General features: G+C 46.3%; 1 protein-coding gene across 6 annotated transcripts in view; it reads left to right on the top strand.

Moving 5' to 3' along the window:
* MRAS (muscle RAS oncogene homolog) overlaps positions 1-13700 on the top strand; it is a 38546-nt gene extending 24846 nt beyond the window's left edge. For all 6 annotated transcript variants that reach the window (XM_058840014.1, XM_058840012.1, XM_058840013.1 and 3 more), the window contains 4 exons: positions 5004-5157; positions 8260-8359; positions 9654-9733; positions 12757-13700. In XM_058840014.1, the coding sequence (XP_058695997.1) occupies positions 5004-5157; positions 8260-8359; positions 9654-9733; positions 12757-12856 (434 nt within the window). In that variant the 3' untranslated portion in view covers positions 12857-13700. The remainder of the gene's footprint in view (positions 1-5003; positions 5158-8259; positions 8360-9653; positions 9734-12756) is intronic.
* The last annotated feature ends 2121 nt before the right edge of the window (positions 13701-15821 follow it).

Here is a 15821-nt window from a genome sequence, read left to right as displayed (position 1 = left end):
GCTCCTGAACTTCAGTTTCCCTTCTAGTTCTCTTCCCAAGACCTCCTCCCAATCCTGGGGTGCCCTTGTGCTGAGCCTGACCTGCTCAGCCTGGTGTGCACCCTGTGCAGTCACACTAAGCTCCATTCCTTCCCCCACACTTCTCTACCATTCCCAACAATCCTTGCATCCATTTTTGTTGAGGGTTTTTTCTGCTAGTCATCCCTGGGCACACTGTCTGCTTTTCTTCTTGGGAAACTTGAAGGAACTTGACCATGAGGGGCCAGAAGGAGATCAAAGGTCTCTTCAGATTTGCAGGCAGAAGGGTTGGTTTGTGGCTTGCTTTCTTCTCGTTTCTGCTAATTTTGACTTTCAGTAGCATCACTGAGAGCATTAAAATTCAAGTTAAATTTGGACTTTCATTCTTTTATTTGTGTGTACAGTATTTCCCCTCCCTTAATTGCTAGGATTTTGCAACTATGAAAGAGGAGGTTTTGTCTTGGGTTGTGAGGAATTTTTTTCCTGCCAGGAAAATTTTGGTGTTGCAACATGGAAAGCACAAGGCTTTGAATACTTGCTCCTTGTTAGAGAAAGAGCTCCTTTAAGGGCTTGCATCTTTATTCTGTTTATTGATGTGGAAGCCTTTCTCCTGAAGACTCCTCTCTTCTTTTTGCTTAAAGAAAGGGCAAGAATTCAAGTACTTGGGTTTTCCATGTTATAGCATCTGTGTATTTAGCTAGGGCACAGAAGAATGGCTCATAAAAGCCCCAGTGTTTTCCTATCATGTGTTTTTTGCTGAGGAAAGTTGTCATGCCAGGGGCAGCTTGGCTGTGTCTGAGAAGGAGCAGAAGCATCAGAGTGACCAAGTGAAGCATCTGTCTTGCCTTAGGCATGGCAAGGGCACCTCATGCCTCTTCAAGGTGACTTGGTGTGTGGGAATACAGAATAGGAGCTGTGACCCCAGTACCCCACCTGTGCAGTTCCCAGAATACCAATTCCTCAGCTGAAACCAGTGGCTGATAGGAGTGCCCCCTCCCAGAGTGCTGCTGATGGGAGAAGACTGACACTCTGGAGGTGGCTTTCCTCAGCCTGAGGCTTTTTAGTTTGACTTGGTAATTCAAGTTAAATTTTCCCATGAGGTTCAGTACCAAGCTGCAGGGCAGTGAAACCCAAGGGCTGAAGGACAGAAAATGTGTTAACGTGCCTGTCAGTTTATCTTTATCCCCTCTAGATGCCATGGACAGCAGAGAAATTCTCTTGAGGTGACCTATACACTCAGCTGCCTGCCAGTGTAAAGGTAAAGATGTAGGAGGAAGTTTTGCCTAGATATGAAAAGAGAAGAACTCACCTGCACAACCAGATCTGAGCTCCTCGAAGGCTGGGAATGCTGTGTTTGAACTGAATCCAGCCTAGACTTCAGAAAAAGCAATGCCATTGTTGACTTAAAAGTTCACAGTGTGTCTCTGCCCTTGGTTTAGATCCACCAAGTGCCTTTGTCTGGATGGGCACTCAGAGCACTGTCAGTTGCAGAGACATTGCCACATGATACACCTTGAAGCACCAAGGGCTTCTGTTTTGGAGCACGAATTCCCATGTATTCCTGGGCTCCTGTGCCTGCTCAGAAGTGCTCTCTCTAGGCAGCTGCACTCTTGCATAACCCATCAGGATTCACAGGAAAATGGTGTGGAGAGCTCTAAAGGGGCAGGGTTCAATTAGCAAGGAGTTCATCACAGCAGCTGGGGGTCACATCCACTGGAAAGTGGAAAAGGGCATATCTTCACTCAGCAACCTCTTACCTGCAAAGCAGGAGACCTCCCTGCTGGGCTCTCACAGCCTAATTGCTCTTAGTTTAGTCTCCAGCTGGTCTCATGATAGCTGTAAATGGCTTTGCCCTCTTTGGATGTCTGTTCCTACATCAGACATCCTCCTCAGCTCCTCTCTCCTTCAGCTTACCCAAATGCTGTCCCAATTGTTCCTCATTGCTTCTTAAGTCAAATTTGTGAGAACTTCACCAGGTTTTCTGTTGGAAGTCCTTAACAATGCACTGGCAACCTATGACTCAAATTTCAGTTCTTGGAAGAATGAGGTAGGAGAAACTCGCTGTGCTTTGGTCCATGCTGGCATTTATGTGCTGCCGGTGGGGCAACAGGTGGTTTAAAGTGTACCAGCTCACAGTTCTCTACTCCTGGTTATTTCTGTCTTCTGGCATCCTGTCTGTAGAAACAGGAGTTTTAAAAGAAGGCGAATGCTGGCTAAATCTCCTCACCCCTTTGGGAAGCCAGTCACATTGTGATTTACCCCTTCCCAAGGTTTCTCCTTGCCACTTTCCCATTTCTGTAGGTAGGAGTCTTCTTGAAGCTTTTATGCTGCAAGGTAACACCACAAGCAAAGCCACTTACATCTGGCCCTTTTTTGGTGCTGATGCTTTTAGGATGTGGTCCTGTCCTGCCTACAGAAATCTAGATCACACTCCTCTATTGTTGACAACTCACAAAGCACAGAAGTGTGGCTGGGGGTTTGCCTTGATATAGAGCATCTTTAAAATTAAGACAAGGACTTTCTCTGGCCATCTACACAATGCTTAACATGGTATGAATAACCCATCTGAGATTAACCTTCACTGCTGTGTGTCTTTTATATGCACTTTCAAAGTGCAATTTTAAATGCTGTCTGGACTTGCTCACCCTTTTATCAATGCTGCAAGTGAATTCCCTTGAAATAGCAGCTGCTGACACAGCAGCTCTGCCTGTGTTTAGTGTGATGGCCAAGATCCAGGCAAGGCTGGAGAGGCCCATGCAGTGGGGTATCCCCGCAGCCCACCAGGGCTTGCCCTTCTCCCAGAGGATGCAGAGCTTTGGAGGGGCAGCAGCTGGGGATGGCCTGATGGGTGCAAAGGCAGAGCTGGATGCTTCTTACGTGTTTCATGGGAAGTTTGCAAATGTGCTAGAACAAGGGGAAGTCCCTAAGCAAATTACCATGCAGGATACAGCACATCCATCTCCACCTTCCTGCCCACAGCTTGTGCTGGGGCACCTGCCCTGTCTCAGGGGGAGGGAGGGCAGGAGGCCTCAGCTCTCAGCAGGGAGCTCTCCTACTCCACCACAGGTTGGGTTTGTGTGCTGGCTGTCAGCTCTCAGCCCTGCCCTGACACCGTGTCTAGCTGCTGCAGGAGTCAGATGAGGGCAGCCCAGCCTCTCCGTACAGGTTGGGCAGGTAGGAGAGATTAATTTCCTCTTCTGTCCCAGCTCCAGAGTCCTGGCCTTATTCCATGGTAGCAATTTTGCCCAGGGCATAGAAATTTACCAGCACATGCAGTCTCTTTGGGTTTTTCTATTTCCTTTTTCTTTCTTTGTGTTTTTTGGTACAGTCCTTAAGAATAACCTTAATGCCTTTGAGCTGAAACCCTTGCTTCCTAGATTTAGAGGGGAGGAGCAGGATAAGAGGCTATGAAGAGACTCAGGTGACTTTCCAACAATCTTGGCAAATAAACTTAAATCTTAGGATCTTTGCAAAAGCCTAGAAGCTCTTTTTTACCTTAAGAACTCATGAAAACAGACGTTCAACAGCAGTTAAGGCAGGAGAACAAATGAGGCTGAAGGCTTTAAAGGGCCTGCCATCACTAAGCAAGGTCTCTAAGTTGTCCAGTGTAGTTCTCTCTCCTCCAGACAAGCAATGGAGGTGTGGCTGGCTCATGGGGTACGCTGTGACATGCAGCATGTCCACCTGTGCTGATGCAGCAAAGTAGTCTTTATCATGGTCCCATCTGGAAACTGGGGCAGCCTGAGCACTTACCCCTACAGGGAACACCTTGCTGGGTCTGTGGGTCTGTTCAGACTAGACAAACCTGTATGGAGCCCTGCTGCTCTGTCAGCAGTATGCTCCTGCCACTGTCTCCAACCATGGCTGCCCTGGGCTTTCCCCATCTCTTGTGGGCAGCAGATGTTTACACCATGGATGCACAGCAGAGGCAAAACAGTTTTCCCACCAAGCCCAGTGGACTGGAATGTGAAAATGTTCCCAGTCATCATTAAGGTCCCACGTTTGCCTCTGGAGTGCAACGATGCATTAGGACTAGTGCTTCTGAGCAGCTGATGCACCTTGAGTGCACCCCATGTTGGTACTGGCATAGCCTAAACTGATGAACTCCTCTTGCACCCTCCTCCTGCCACTCAAAATCGTGGCTGTGCACAAAGCTGGGGTTCAGGAACTAGCGCTGATGTGTGTATCAGGATGTGGTGTTTGCCCAGAAGGCTGGGGTAGCTTGTTCCACAGGTGGTGGGATGCCCTGCGAGACAGATCTGTGGAGAACCAACAAGTTAAGATTCCATTAGGTTTAATCTAGTGGGGAACAGCATCTGGGTGGCTGTCACAACTGAGGTGTTTTAGGGGATTTGAACATGGATTCATAGAAATGTGATCACTGTATTGGATATGCAAGGCACTTAAAGCTTTTCCATCTGCTTTAGTTGGCTTCTTAGTATCCCACACCATGTGGGACTAAATATTTAAGGGGAGTTCCCCAAGACTCACTCTGAAAGGACAAAATTGTCTAGAAATAATATCCAGGTGTTGAGAAAAGGAAAAATATTGTAGCTGTTACTTTGGGTTGTCTCCCAGCTCCGCTTCACCCTGCATTTTGTAGGTTATCCCTGACATTTAAACTGGCTTTTAGCTAATCTTCCAGTCTTTGGTTTTCTTTGCTGAGAGAGGGAAAAGTTGGGAGGGCTGTGAAATACTTTGAGCCATATCTTGCCAGAGGAGCAACTCTCCAAAATCAGTGATCAGTATTTGGTACTGGAAAATGAAAATTAAATCCACATAGTCATCTTCCTCTCCATCTGCTCCCAACTTAGACACATGGGGATGAGTGAAGTCTGGGACAGAAACCCCTTGTCCATCCAATTTGATTTCATCAGATCTTACAGTCTTTGAGCAAGCCCTGCAGAGGCAGAATGGACACACAGTGGTGCCAGCAACTACAGGTCCCTCACAAGAACTAAAAACCTTTGTCTCTTCTGTCCTAGTTCTGGATACTGCAGGCCAAGAGGAGTTCAGTGCAATGAGGGAGCAGTACATGAGGACTGGAGATGGTTTCCTTATTGTCTACTCGGTGACAGACAAGGCCAGCTTCGAGCACGTGGACCGGTTCCACCAGCTGATCCTCCGAGTCAAGGACAGGTGGGTGCCATGGGGCTGGGCACTGCCTGGCCCACCAGGCTGCCAACCATCCTGGTTGCACATCTCACCCTAACTTCTGCCTTCTGGGTGTCCTGAGATGAATCCTTGTGTGGGATTTGTGGACCTCAGTGTGGTGAATAAGTGGTTTACTTCTTCTCATAAGCATGAAGTGCTTTCAACATGGAAAGGGTCAGTAGTGTTACAATGGAGTGAAAATGCACTTGGAAGGGAGAAACTTCTGCCAGAATGGCCTGGCAGAGCAGTATGAGAAAGAGATCAGACACCTTTGAAGGTAACCAGCTCAGCTCCGAAGAGGGGAAAGGATGCTCTGTGCACAGTGCAGGCACCAGCAGGGAGTCAGCAAGCATTCAGCCCTGATTATTTTGTGTGTGCTGGTACCATCTTCCTTTCCCAGGCTTGTGCCAAACACGCCTTCGAAGGCCCTGCATTATTTAGGGGTGTGGACAAGTGTCTTGAAGGGGAAAAAACTCATGCTGGAAGGAACTGTATTTCTTACCAGGGATGTAATGTAGTTAATGCACTGTGCTCTGCAGCAAACAATTGCACAGAATAAAACATCTGTCTGTGCCTGAAAAGACAGCAAGAGAGGTCACCTCTCTCCTCCTTCCATGTGCAGGGGAGAAGATAGCACTGGGACCTTAATCATGGTAAATAAATGTGTCCTGGCAGAGTGAGGGGAAGCTGCTGGTTTATCTCCAAGGTAACTCCCTCTTCCCATCCTGGTTCAAGAAGCAATGGATCCATCCTCACTGGGTGGGGTGTGAATTAAGCCCTTATATGTCTGCAGATTTGAAACACTTAGTTTTTCCGCTCATAATGGCTTTTAATTATGGAAGTCATCAAGAAAAGTCACCAGAGGGTTTGGGCCTCGTTGCTGGCTTCCTTTCACAGCTCTGAATAACTTCCCCACAGGAAGGGTGGACTCGTATCATGTGAGGTTCACAGCTGACAGCTCTTCCAGTAAAGCATCCAAAGTGTAGCCCACAAGAGTAAAAAGTAAAGGAAAAACCACCCTTTGATTTAATGGAAACGAAGAAGAATGTCAGTCACTCAGATCACAGCAGTCTAAGCAATGCTGGCTTAGCTTGGGGCAAAGTAAATCTGTTTCTAAAAGCTGAAGGAGACGGGGACAGAATTTCCTGTAACCTGCCCCAATCTGATGCTGATTTTATCTAATTTAACTTGGTGAAAATAAGATGCAGTGTTCGCTGTTTGCTCTGGACTGAAACTTTTACCCTCCATACGCCGTGCAAATGCTGCAGCAGTGTGAGAGGCAGGAAGTGAAACAGGCTGGTGAGGTTGTTTGTGTTTCCTCACTCAGCACCACTCCGAGCATGAGGAGCGTATTAATGCTTCACCCAGAACCTGAGCTTGGTCAGCAAATTGCAGCAGTGGGAGCAGCGTGAGTAAAAATCCCTCCTGCAAAACCCACAGGTAGCTGGGAGCAGAGCATCACCCTCCTGTCTGGCAGGCAGTTTTGGCTGCTTTAAAATCCAAAAGAATTGCAGGCTGCTGTGTTAGCAGGGCTATTCAAAGCCTTCCTCCCATTTCTTTCTGCAACTTTCATTATATTAAAATTTCCAACTGTAGCAGCTTTGTCCTACTAGCAGTTGTACAGCTTACAATAGGGAACAAAGTCCCCATAGAGTTTTATGCCTGATGTAAACAAGGCAAATGAGAAACCATCCAAAAGTAATCCCTTTCTAATCAATGTGCTGCAAGCCAAAAAGCAATCAAATAATCCAGACAAGCAAATATTTTGCTTCAGAAGGATCAGAGTCAAGATATATCAATGCTCAGGTATTAACATTAAATCACCGTCACATTATCAAAATGAATAACTCTAAGACTCATTTAAAATGCAGAGTGCAGTACAGTATTTTTCCAGCCAGAGCAATGGGGAAAGATGCCAGAGGGAATATGGAGCTCTTATCATCTCAATGAAAAATGACCCAGAAACGCTGTTTAAAAATCCAGAGTTACCCAGGGAATGAGTATGGCCAGCTGCTCCTTACCCCAGTAAAATCAGCTCTGTTACAGCAGGGAACACTGGGATCACTTAGGAGGGTTTAAAGTTAAGTATAAGACAACAATACTGCAGTAACTGACAGTGATCAGAAGGGACCTCCTCCCTCCCAGCAGTGGCTAAGAGGCCCTGCAGCAGCTGATTGCTCTGTTTCATGAAGCCAGAGGAGAGAGTGGCACTGCCAGCACCTCCCATGGCTCCCAGCCTTGGTTCTGTTTATCACTGGAACAGTGGAGCTTTCTGCAGGGGGAGAGCCTTGCACAGGAGTTGTGGATAGATGGATCTTTGCAGGTGGTGGCTGGAGACAGGCACTTACATGCCTGGTAGCTAAGGAAATACTGAGTATTATTACAGAGAAGAGATGGGTTTGGTATTTTTTTCTGGGATTAGAAACAGGAGATGGTAGGTAATAGCATTGGAAGCTTAGCAAATCTCTTTGATTCCCTCCAGCCTCCTCCCAGCTACCACTGCCAAGCTCAGTTTGTCTTGTGGTAACAGCTGATGGGCATCTTTTTGCTTCCACTGATTTTCTCCACCATTTGATGCCCCTCTAAGCACCAGCTTCCAGAGTCCATCTTTCCTTCCCCCACGGTTGCTCGCAGTGGATGACCAGGAATGAAATTATTCCAATTCTTCCATCATCCCTCAGCATCTTGCCAAGATATGCAGTTACTGAGATGCCTTAACTGCTACAAAAGAGTCCCAGTCTCCTGTCCAAGATCTGTCTTTGTCTCTTGATGTCTCTAGATCTTTCTTCACCTAGTTGGATCTTCAGGCTTAGTTATCATCAGGCATAGCAAGAATGGTGACAATAAGTTCTGAGGTTCCTACAAATAGCAATGAATGTGTGCATGCATGCAACTTGTCAAGTGAATTTTTTCAATATGAACATATGTATAGCAGAGCCTGGGGATTTTCTTTGTATTTCTTTACACATACGTGGTATGTTTGTAGCTGAAAATGTTTGATGATGTCAGCATCAAAAAGTGAAATTTATGCTCATAATTTTTGTTGTAGTCTGCTAATAATTGGGTGGTGTTTTTGATTTTTTCCAGGGAGTCTTTTCCAATGATTTTGGTGGCAAACAAAGTTGATCTAATGCACTTACGGAAAATTACAAGAGAACAGGGGAGAGAAATGGCAACAAAACATAACGTAAGTTTGCAGGATTATTTAGTTATTGAAAGTCCTATTACAGGTGTTCAGAACTTAAATCTGTGCTCATTAGGAGCTGAATTAAAGCTTACAATTAAACATTTTTAAATACATTTTTGACTACTACAAAGTAGCAGCTATGCAGTCTCCTTTCAGTAGGGCCAACTCATCACTGAAACCAGAACCTCTGCTGTGCACCAGGCTCTACCAGAGCTGTGGTAAGACTTAGGTACAGCGTGTCTGAAGCGTTCAGGATGAGGGAAGAAAGTGTGCTCTCCTGGAGTGAAAAGGCAGAGTTAGGCATCAGGAGGTATATCCAGGTGCCTGAGCTTGTTAAAGATAATGAAGTTAACTGGGTTGTTAAGCCTATATAAATCTGGCCCACCATCTTAGCTCTGCATTATTCATGCTGTTAGCTTAGCCTGAGAAATTGGTCTTAGATGGGTGTAGATCACATGCTGCTCCACTAATCACCTCTAAATGCCAGCAGCCCTGAATACCCAGAGGGAGACAACAACTCCCTTAGGAGGTGGAACTGAATGGAAAGGTTAAAGGCAAACAAGCCTGAACCCCTTTGCAGCTTGCTGTGCCTAAAGGACAAGCTGTGTGGTGGTTTCTGAGCAATCCACGATGGGAGCTTGGCAGGGCAGGTTCACTTTCCCCCCCTCCCCTAGGAATCTGGTTTCTGTCAGAGCCAGGACACCTAAACTGCAGCACAGCATGTTGTATCCATCTGTATACACACGCCTTGGAAAAGGCCATGCATGAAAATACCTTATCAGAGGCAGTTTTATAAATCTGCCAGTGTGCTGGACAAGCACTCTAGGAGGCCCCATCTGGCTGTCAGACTTTGAAGGGGAAGATCATTTTACACTGAAGGGGAATTGTAGTCATGAAATATTCATGCAGTAGTCCCAATAAAATGTGGCAAGCAAGAATTTTTGGCAAGTGCTGGTCTTTCAACAACCTTCGGCTATTTTCATGTCTGTGAGCACAGCTCAGGGGGAGAGAACATCTGCCGACATGAAGTCTGGGGTTATTCTCCCCCAAACCCAGAGCTCTGATAGCAGCTGTTTAGCCTGGTGCTTATTCCAGACCTTTTGTAATCGCTCCCTGACCTTGCTTCGAGAGTGAGGGTGTTGATAGCGGTGTCATGGCAACATTTTATTTACCTGAATTTCCGTGGTATTAGCAGCCCATTTCTCCAGCCTTTAGGCTTTTCATTTTGAAACTGGTATTATCCCAACAGGTAGGCTGTTACTGATCTTTTTCATGATACACTTCTCTCCTCCAGATTCCCTATATAGAAACGAGTGCCAAGGACCCACCTCTAAACGTGGACAAGGCCTTCCATGATCTTGTGAGGGTAATAAGGTAAGCTGCAAACTCCTCCCTTCCTTTACTGCCCATGGATAGGATGTGCAGGAGTCATGGCCCAGAGAGTCAGGAGCCAGTTGCTGGGGAGCCAGGTTTTCTTGGGGGTGGGATGTTTCTGGTGCTTATTAACTTTATTGTCCTATATCTGCTTAGGTATGTTACTAGCACTTAGTTACCTGTGCAGGATGTCAGTACCAGGCACAGTAAGAAGTAGCTGTGGCCATAATGAAAATTTTTTATTCAATGAACAAAAAGTGTATTATAATGACCAGCTCTAAAAGGCTGGCATAGAAAGCTCTGGACCAGTAATTTGAGTTTTCGTAGTTTTGTCTTCTCAGGGTCTTGCCTTGCCAGAAGTTAAAATGGACTGGCAAAAAATTCTACAAAATTCTAATGTTGTGACTTCTAACATTTTCTGCTAACTAAATGGAAAAAATTAAGCCATTTTATATGAGAAACTGCATGACCTAATGGCTAAACCCCAGGTTTCCTCAGACTGCAGAGGTTTGTTCCCAGTTTTGGCATGAGCTGCCTTTGCTCCTTCTGGCATACACAGTCTCCGGGTGAAGCCCTGCTCCACTGCCAGCAGGGAGGGACTGCCTTCCCAAACACTGGCTCCCCTGCAGGAAAAGAGCTGCACACACATCCCAGCATCTCGGCTGATAACCTCACTTCTCTCTGAGATTTGTTTTTCTGGCAGTAGCTGTCTGCCAGATTTTCTGGGCCCTCATTTTTCATGTTTTGGGAGGGGGCTGAGCTGGAATCATGCTCCTCCCTGCCGTGCAGTCGAAGTGCCTCGCCTGGCAATTAAACCACAAGGCATTTATTCACAGCATATCTGTACTTGTGAATATCCTAGCACAGCCTCAAGCCAGCCTCCATCAAAAGCAGATGGTACTGCCCACTCTTCCCACATGTCTCAAAAGCAGAGGGCAGAAAGTCTTTGGAGAGCTGAGTTGGAAGTGTCCCAGGCTCTTTCCCAACTGTTCTGTAACTCGGTATTAGCTGGCTAGATACTACTTTTGTGCTGCAGCAAGCTCTTACCACAATCTATTCTGCTCTGCAGGAAAGGAAAACAGCCAAAATAAGATGGAAAGGCTTTGTTTGCTTTCTCTACATAACACAATTCCAGGCAGGCTGAAAGGAGGCGTGTATTGTAATGAGGCATTACTAATTTCAAGCCATGAAAATGCACTCCATAAGCCCAAAGATAAGTGGTACACCTCAGTTTCCCTACTAGCTACTGTGAAAGTCCTTGCCAGCCAGGTGAAACCCTCTGTGATGTCAAAGGCACCAAAAATGTTCACAAGAGCTGGAATTCAGGTTAAGTCAGAGAGCAGGGAGATGCTGTGTGATCTGGCTGGTCACTGGCCACAAAGCAGCTTTGCTTGGTTTTTGGATGTTACAAAGTGTCCACAGGCAAGGGTAGCATCACCCACCAAGTATTGTTTTTCTAGCTTTCAAGTGAGCTTTTTCAAATAAAATGTGAATTTCAGCTCCCTGATGACTGTCATTGATGGAGTGCTTTGCAAATGAAGGGCTTCCTCAGAGCTCTTGTGAGCTCTCAGGGTGAGGATGCTCCTTCAGGGTTTGTGCTCCTTGCATTTGGCTGACTCCCAGTGTATTTAGCTTCATGCAAGAAACTGTTGTCTGGAGGTAATCCAGAAAGGAGTGGGGTGATTGAGTCCACCTGATAGATGTTTTAAATTTCCTGATGCCCCTTTTATGCTGCAGCAGTACACACACAGGAGCTGTCACAGCAGAAGCCTTGAGCAGGCCCAGGGTATGATTTCTGCATCTCTAAAACAGATCCAGAAGAGTATGTGAACAGCTTGTGGTTACTTAGTCTTTATCCAGATTTAAAAATAGATTTCATCTTTCTAGTTTTGAGCTTTAAGGTATGGTTTTCATGCCTCCAGCCTTCATATTCACTGATAAAAAGTCTTACTAGTCAAAGCCGAGTTTTTCAGATGGTTGCAAGAATTTGGAAGCTGGGGCTGTAAGAGAAACATCAGCTAAAGCCATAGTGACTTACGCCACAATGATGTCTCATCCTGGTCTGGATTACTTGGTATGCACTCTTGGTTTAATGCCTGGCAAACTACATGACAAACAGGCTGCTTTTGAACTGTTCAGACTCTCAGGTTTGAATCTACGGAAGCTGCTGGTGTTTGTATGCTTTATCTTGCACTAAAATCTACATCTGCAGGCTGCCTGTCGGTGTTAGAGCTACAGAGCCTTCTGCTGGGTTTGCACTGCTGGGCTGGCAGAGTAGCTGCTGCAGTTGGGTGCAGTTGCAAACAGGCATTTGGGCAATGCCTCATCTTGCTGGACAGGGAGAAACCTTGAACAGAATGCTTTAGAGGCTGCTCACAGCTCCATAGCACAGTGCAGGAAGGCTCTCACCTGTGTGTTCCTGGTGGCTCTGACTTCACACAGCCAGGGACATCTTTCTGGGGTCAGCTCATTCTGTGCTCAGGTGCTCTTCACAGCTTCAGAGGAAGCCAGAGCCCCATTGGCAGCAAATTCTGGTTTTGGTTTATTATTTTTTATCCCCTCTCCATCACCAAGTCTGCATCAGTGCAGCTGGCTAAGGGCAATGCCAGCTGAAAGGCAGAAGAGTGTATTTGTCTGTGCTCTCTGTATCTCTCTCATCCTCTTCCCTACTCTGTCAGCAGCAGTGTAATGGATGATGTTGCATTGCTTAGAGCATCCCTGTTTCCCAGAGCAGCTCTGGTAGCAGGGTAGGAGGCAGCAGTTCACCCCAGAGGCATAATGCCCTGGCAGGACATAGATCCCTGCCACTAGCCTTAATGGCTTCTTTCCTCCTTCCTGAAGAGTGCAGGCAGTTCTCAGCTGTGTGGCATGAAAAGCCATGCAGTGCTGGAAGGGTATATGGAGATATGTATGCAAATACGCACATGCACACCAAGATGCTGCTCTGCAGGCTGCCCAGGGCTCTGGATCCAACCCAGCCTTATGTTTCACCTTCCTGCTTTCTTCTCTGTCTCCCAAAACAGGCAACAGATCCCAGAGAAAAGCCAGAAGAAGAAGAAAAAGACCAAATGGCGAGGGGACAGAGCCACGGGCTCCCATAAACTCCAGTGTGTGATTTTGTGACGGGACACCCTGGGAGTGCCTTGGCTGCCTCCCTCCTCCCCTCTTGACCCACCACCGGCCCAGGCAAGGAGCCACAGCTGGATGCTGATGCCCACATGGCCCCGTGGCCCCTCGGGCTCCCCACGGCAGCTCAGGCTTGGAGGAGGCGGCTCAGAGGGTCCGGACCCCCCCGGAGAGGGGCTGCACATCAGGGCCAGCGTGGGAGCCGTGCCAGTGGGAGGCGGAAGGGATCGGCAGGACCTCAACTCTCAAACATCCCCAGCACCTTCCAGGGGCCTCCATGATGTTTATTAAAAAAAACCAAACAAGGCAGAAGTTAAAAAAAAAGTGTTGGTTTTATCTGCAAACATTTCTCTTTGTGACCCATTTCTGAACAGCCTTGAATAGCCCCCCTGTTTGGTACAGTTGTCTGTGTATGTGTGGGGGAAGGGAAAGGGTTTTTCTTTTGCTTAATTTTTTTTGTCCTCTTCTTCCTTTTTGTTGTTTGCTCAGCAAGTGTTGGGTTGCAAAGAAACAACGGCCAGGCTTAGATTTTTTGCACTGAACTCTCTCTTGGGCGGCAGTGCCAAAACACAACTTCATATGAAAGTGCATAGATTTGGAGGAAGAAAATTAGTTCCAGCTGCTCTGGGTGCTCCAGACATTGTGTCAGACTCTGGAGGGTCGCCAGCTCACAGACCATAAACTCCAGCTTAGGAAAGGAGGTTTGGGCTTGGATTATTTTTTTTTTTTCCTTACCCTTTGTCAAGAAGTTTTGTTTCTGTTTTGTAACTTCGGACGTGTCAAACTTTAAGACATTTTGTTAACCTGGAAGTATTTAAATTAAAGTAATTTACAGATGGAAGGGTATGTCATTTTTGGGGGAGGGGGGTGGAGGGGAAGGGAGAAAGGAAGTAAAATCTGAACTGAATTTGTTATTTGGGTGTTGAATTTCTCCCTCATAAATGCATGTAAAGTGGTGCAATTTAAATCACTCTCTATTGTTCCTTAACCTTTCCCTGCAAAGCCACTCGTGGGTAGATTAATTGTTTTGCTTTTCCCAGGCTCATCTCACACACGCAGGAAAAAAAATCTGTTTATGGACTTTGGCTCAATGTTTCTTCTTCTCCCTCCTTCACTAAGTTGGTGACTTGAAAGAAAGAGGTGTTTTTAAAATTATTCAAGTGGGATGTGTCTCTTCATAAGCTGACTGTATCTAAAATGTCTCCCTGAAAACAGCAAGGACTAAATATTCCTTATGAAAAGACAAGACAAAAAACCTGCAAGCATTCAAACTGCCGTCTGTAGCACCAGAAATATGGCTGTGCACATCCTGGAGGGGCCACGTGTTCTTTCACACCTTTCCTGGCAGTAAGAACTGCAGTGGCAAATTTGTCTTTAATTGAATGTCATCTGCTGGACTGAATCCATTGGCTCCATTCACATGGTCACCAAACCTGTTTAAAAGTAGCAACTTGCTTTTCATCAGCTTGAATCCTATTCAAATATGCTTTGTGGGCAAGACTTAAAATATTGGCAGAGTATGAATGCCTGAGATTTATGTGTCTGCGCGCAGAAAATCCTGGTATTGGATATTGAAGATCCATCCAAGATGATGGATCATCGCAAACTTAGTTGTCCATACTTGTCTATTTGCTGCTACATTTCATTTCTTGACCCTTTGCCAGGCCTCTTTTTAGAAGTGAGTTGGCTGCTGATTATTTTTCAGGTGAATGAGGCTAATGGAAACATGTTAATTTGTCCAGTCTTCATCATAGCCAGAGGCTGGCAAAAGCCTGTGACTGGCTCTGCAAGCTGCTTAGGGTAATGCTGGCTCTGCTGACTCTGTCTCCTGTGGTGTGGGAACAGATGCTGGGAATGGATTAAGCAGGGGGATATTGGAAAGAAGTGTCTCTCATGGACTCTTTGGTTGGATGTGGGCTGCACACTTCAGTGAAGAAGCAACATGCTATGTCAGCTGAGATGCGGTTCCCAGCCATCACAGCATTTCTCCCAGTGCTGGCTGAACAGAGCTGCAGCAGCTGAAGCCATCCATTTCAAATTCTGGTCCTTGAGACTTGCCTCTGCCTTCTGCAGGAAGATCTCCCTGTAGGCATTTCATTTGTTCTGTTTTGAAAACCTCTAGGAAATCAGAAATTGTGTGATCTTTGCAACCACCCTCTTTGACCATCACCCTTGTAATCACTTCCCTACCAGAATCCCTGTCTAGCCTGACTACTGGCTTAATAGTTTTAATTATACACTCCTAATGCTAGGGGATCCCACACACAAGAAGATGATGGCATTTTCAGGGAGCTCTTTTAATACCCCCTAGAGCCCTTCCACTTAAAAATAACTAGATTTCTGCTGAAACACCTCATCATTATTTTTATCTAAACCCTTGGGAATGCTTGCCTGAAAACAGCATGTCTCTTGAGTCACATCTGCTGCGTACTCAGCACCGCATGTGAGAAATTATCTGCTTTTTCTAAAGCTTAATTGTTCCTTCAGTTCCTTTAGCAACTAGCAGCTATTGCAGCATAATGGAGGGGAGGAGGAGGGGAAAGGAGCAGATTAACAACAGAATATGGAATAGTGGCCAATGGGTAAAGTATGGCTGTTGTCTTCTATGTTCATCAACTTGTTTATAGCAAGGAGTGTTTTCCAGCAAGGATTGCATCTTTGACAATCCTAGGGTGCTGAAAATAGCGAGGTATGCAAAGCCTTCTGCCACCTAACCCACCCTGCCATATTCAGGGCTGTTGGGAAATGGAAAACACCTTCCCTGCCCCACACAGCACCTACAGACCTGGGCAGGGAGACTCCAGTTGGTGACACACCACAGAGAGCAACTTACTGTGCTGTGGGTGGCTTATCTTTTTCTATGGAGCATCCAGTAGAAAGGGACATTTTTGTTGTGGTCAGAGGCAGTCTGGAGAAGGATCCTGTAAGACCACAATGGGGCTCATTTCCAAAGAATGGATGG

The sequence above is a fragment of the Poecile atricapillus genome, chromosome 5, assembly GCF_030490865.1.
Source record: "Poecile atricapillus isolate bPoeAtr1 chromosome 5, bPoeAtr1.hap1, whole genome shotgun sequence".
Taxonomy (NCBI): Eukaryota; Metazoa; Chordata; class Aves; order Passeriformes; family Paridae; genus Poecile; species Poecile atricapillus.
This window is presented reverse-complemented; position numbering and strand designations above follow the sequence as displayed.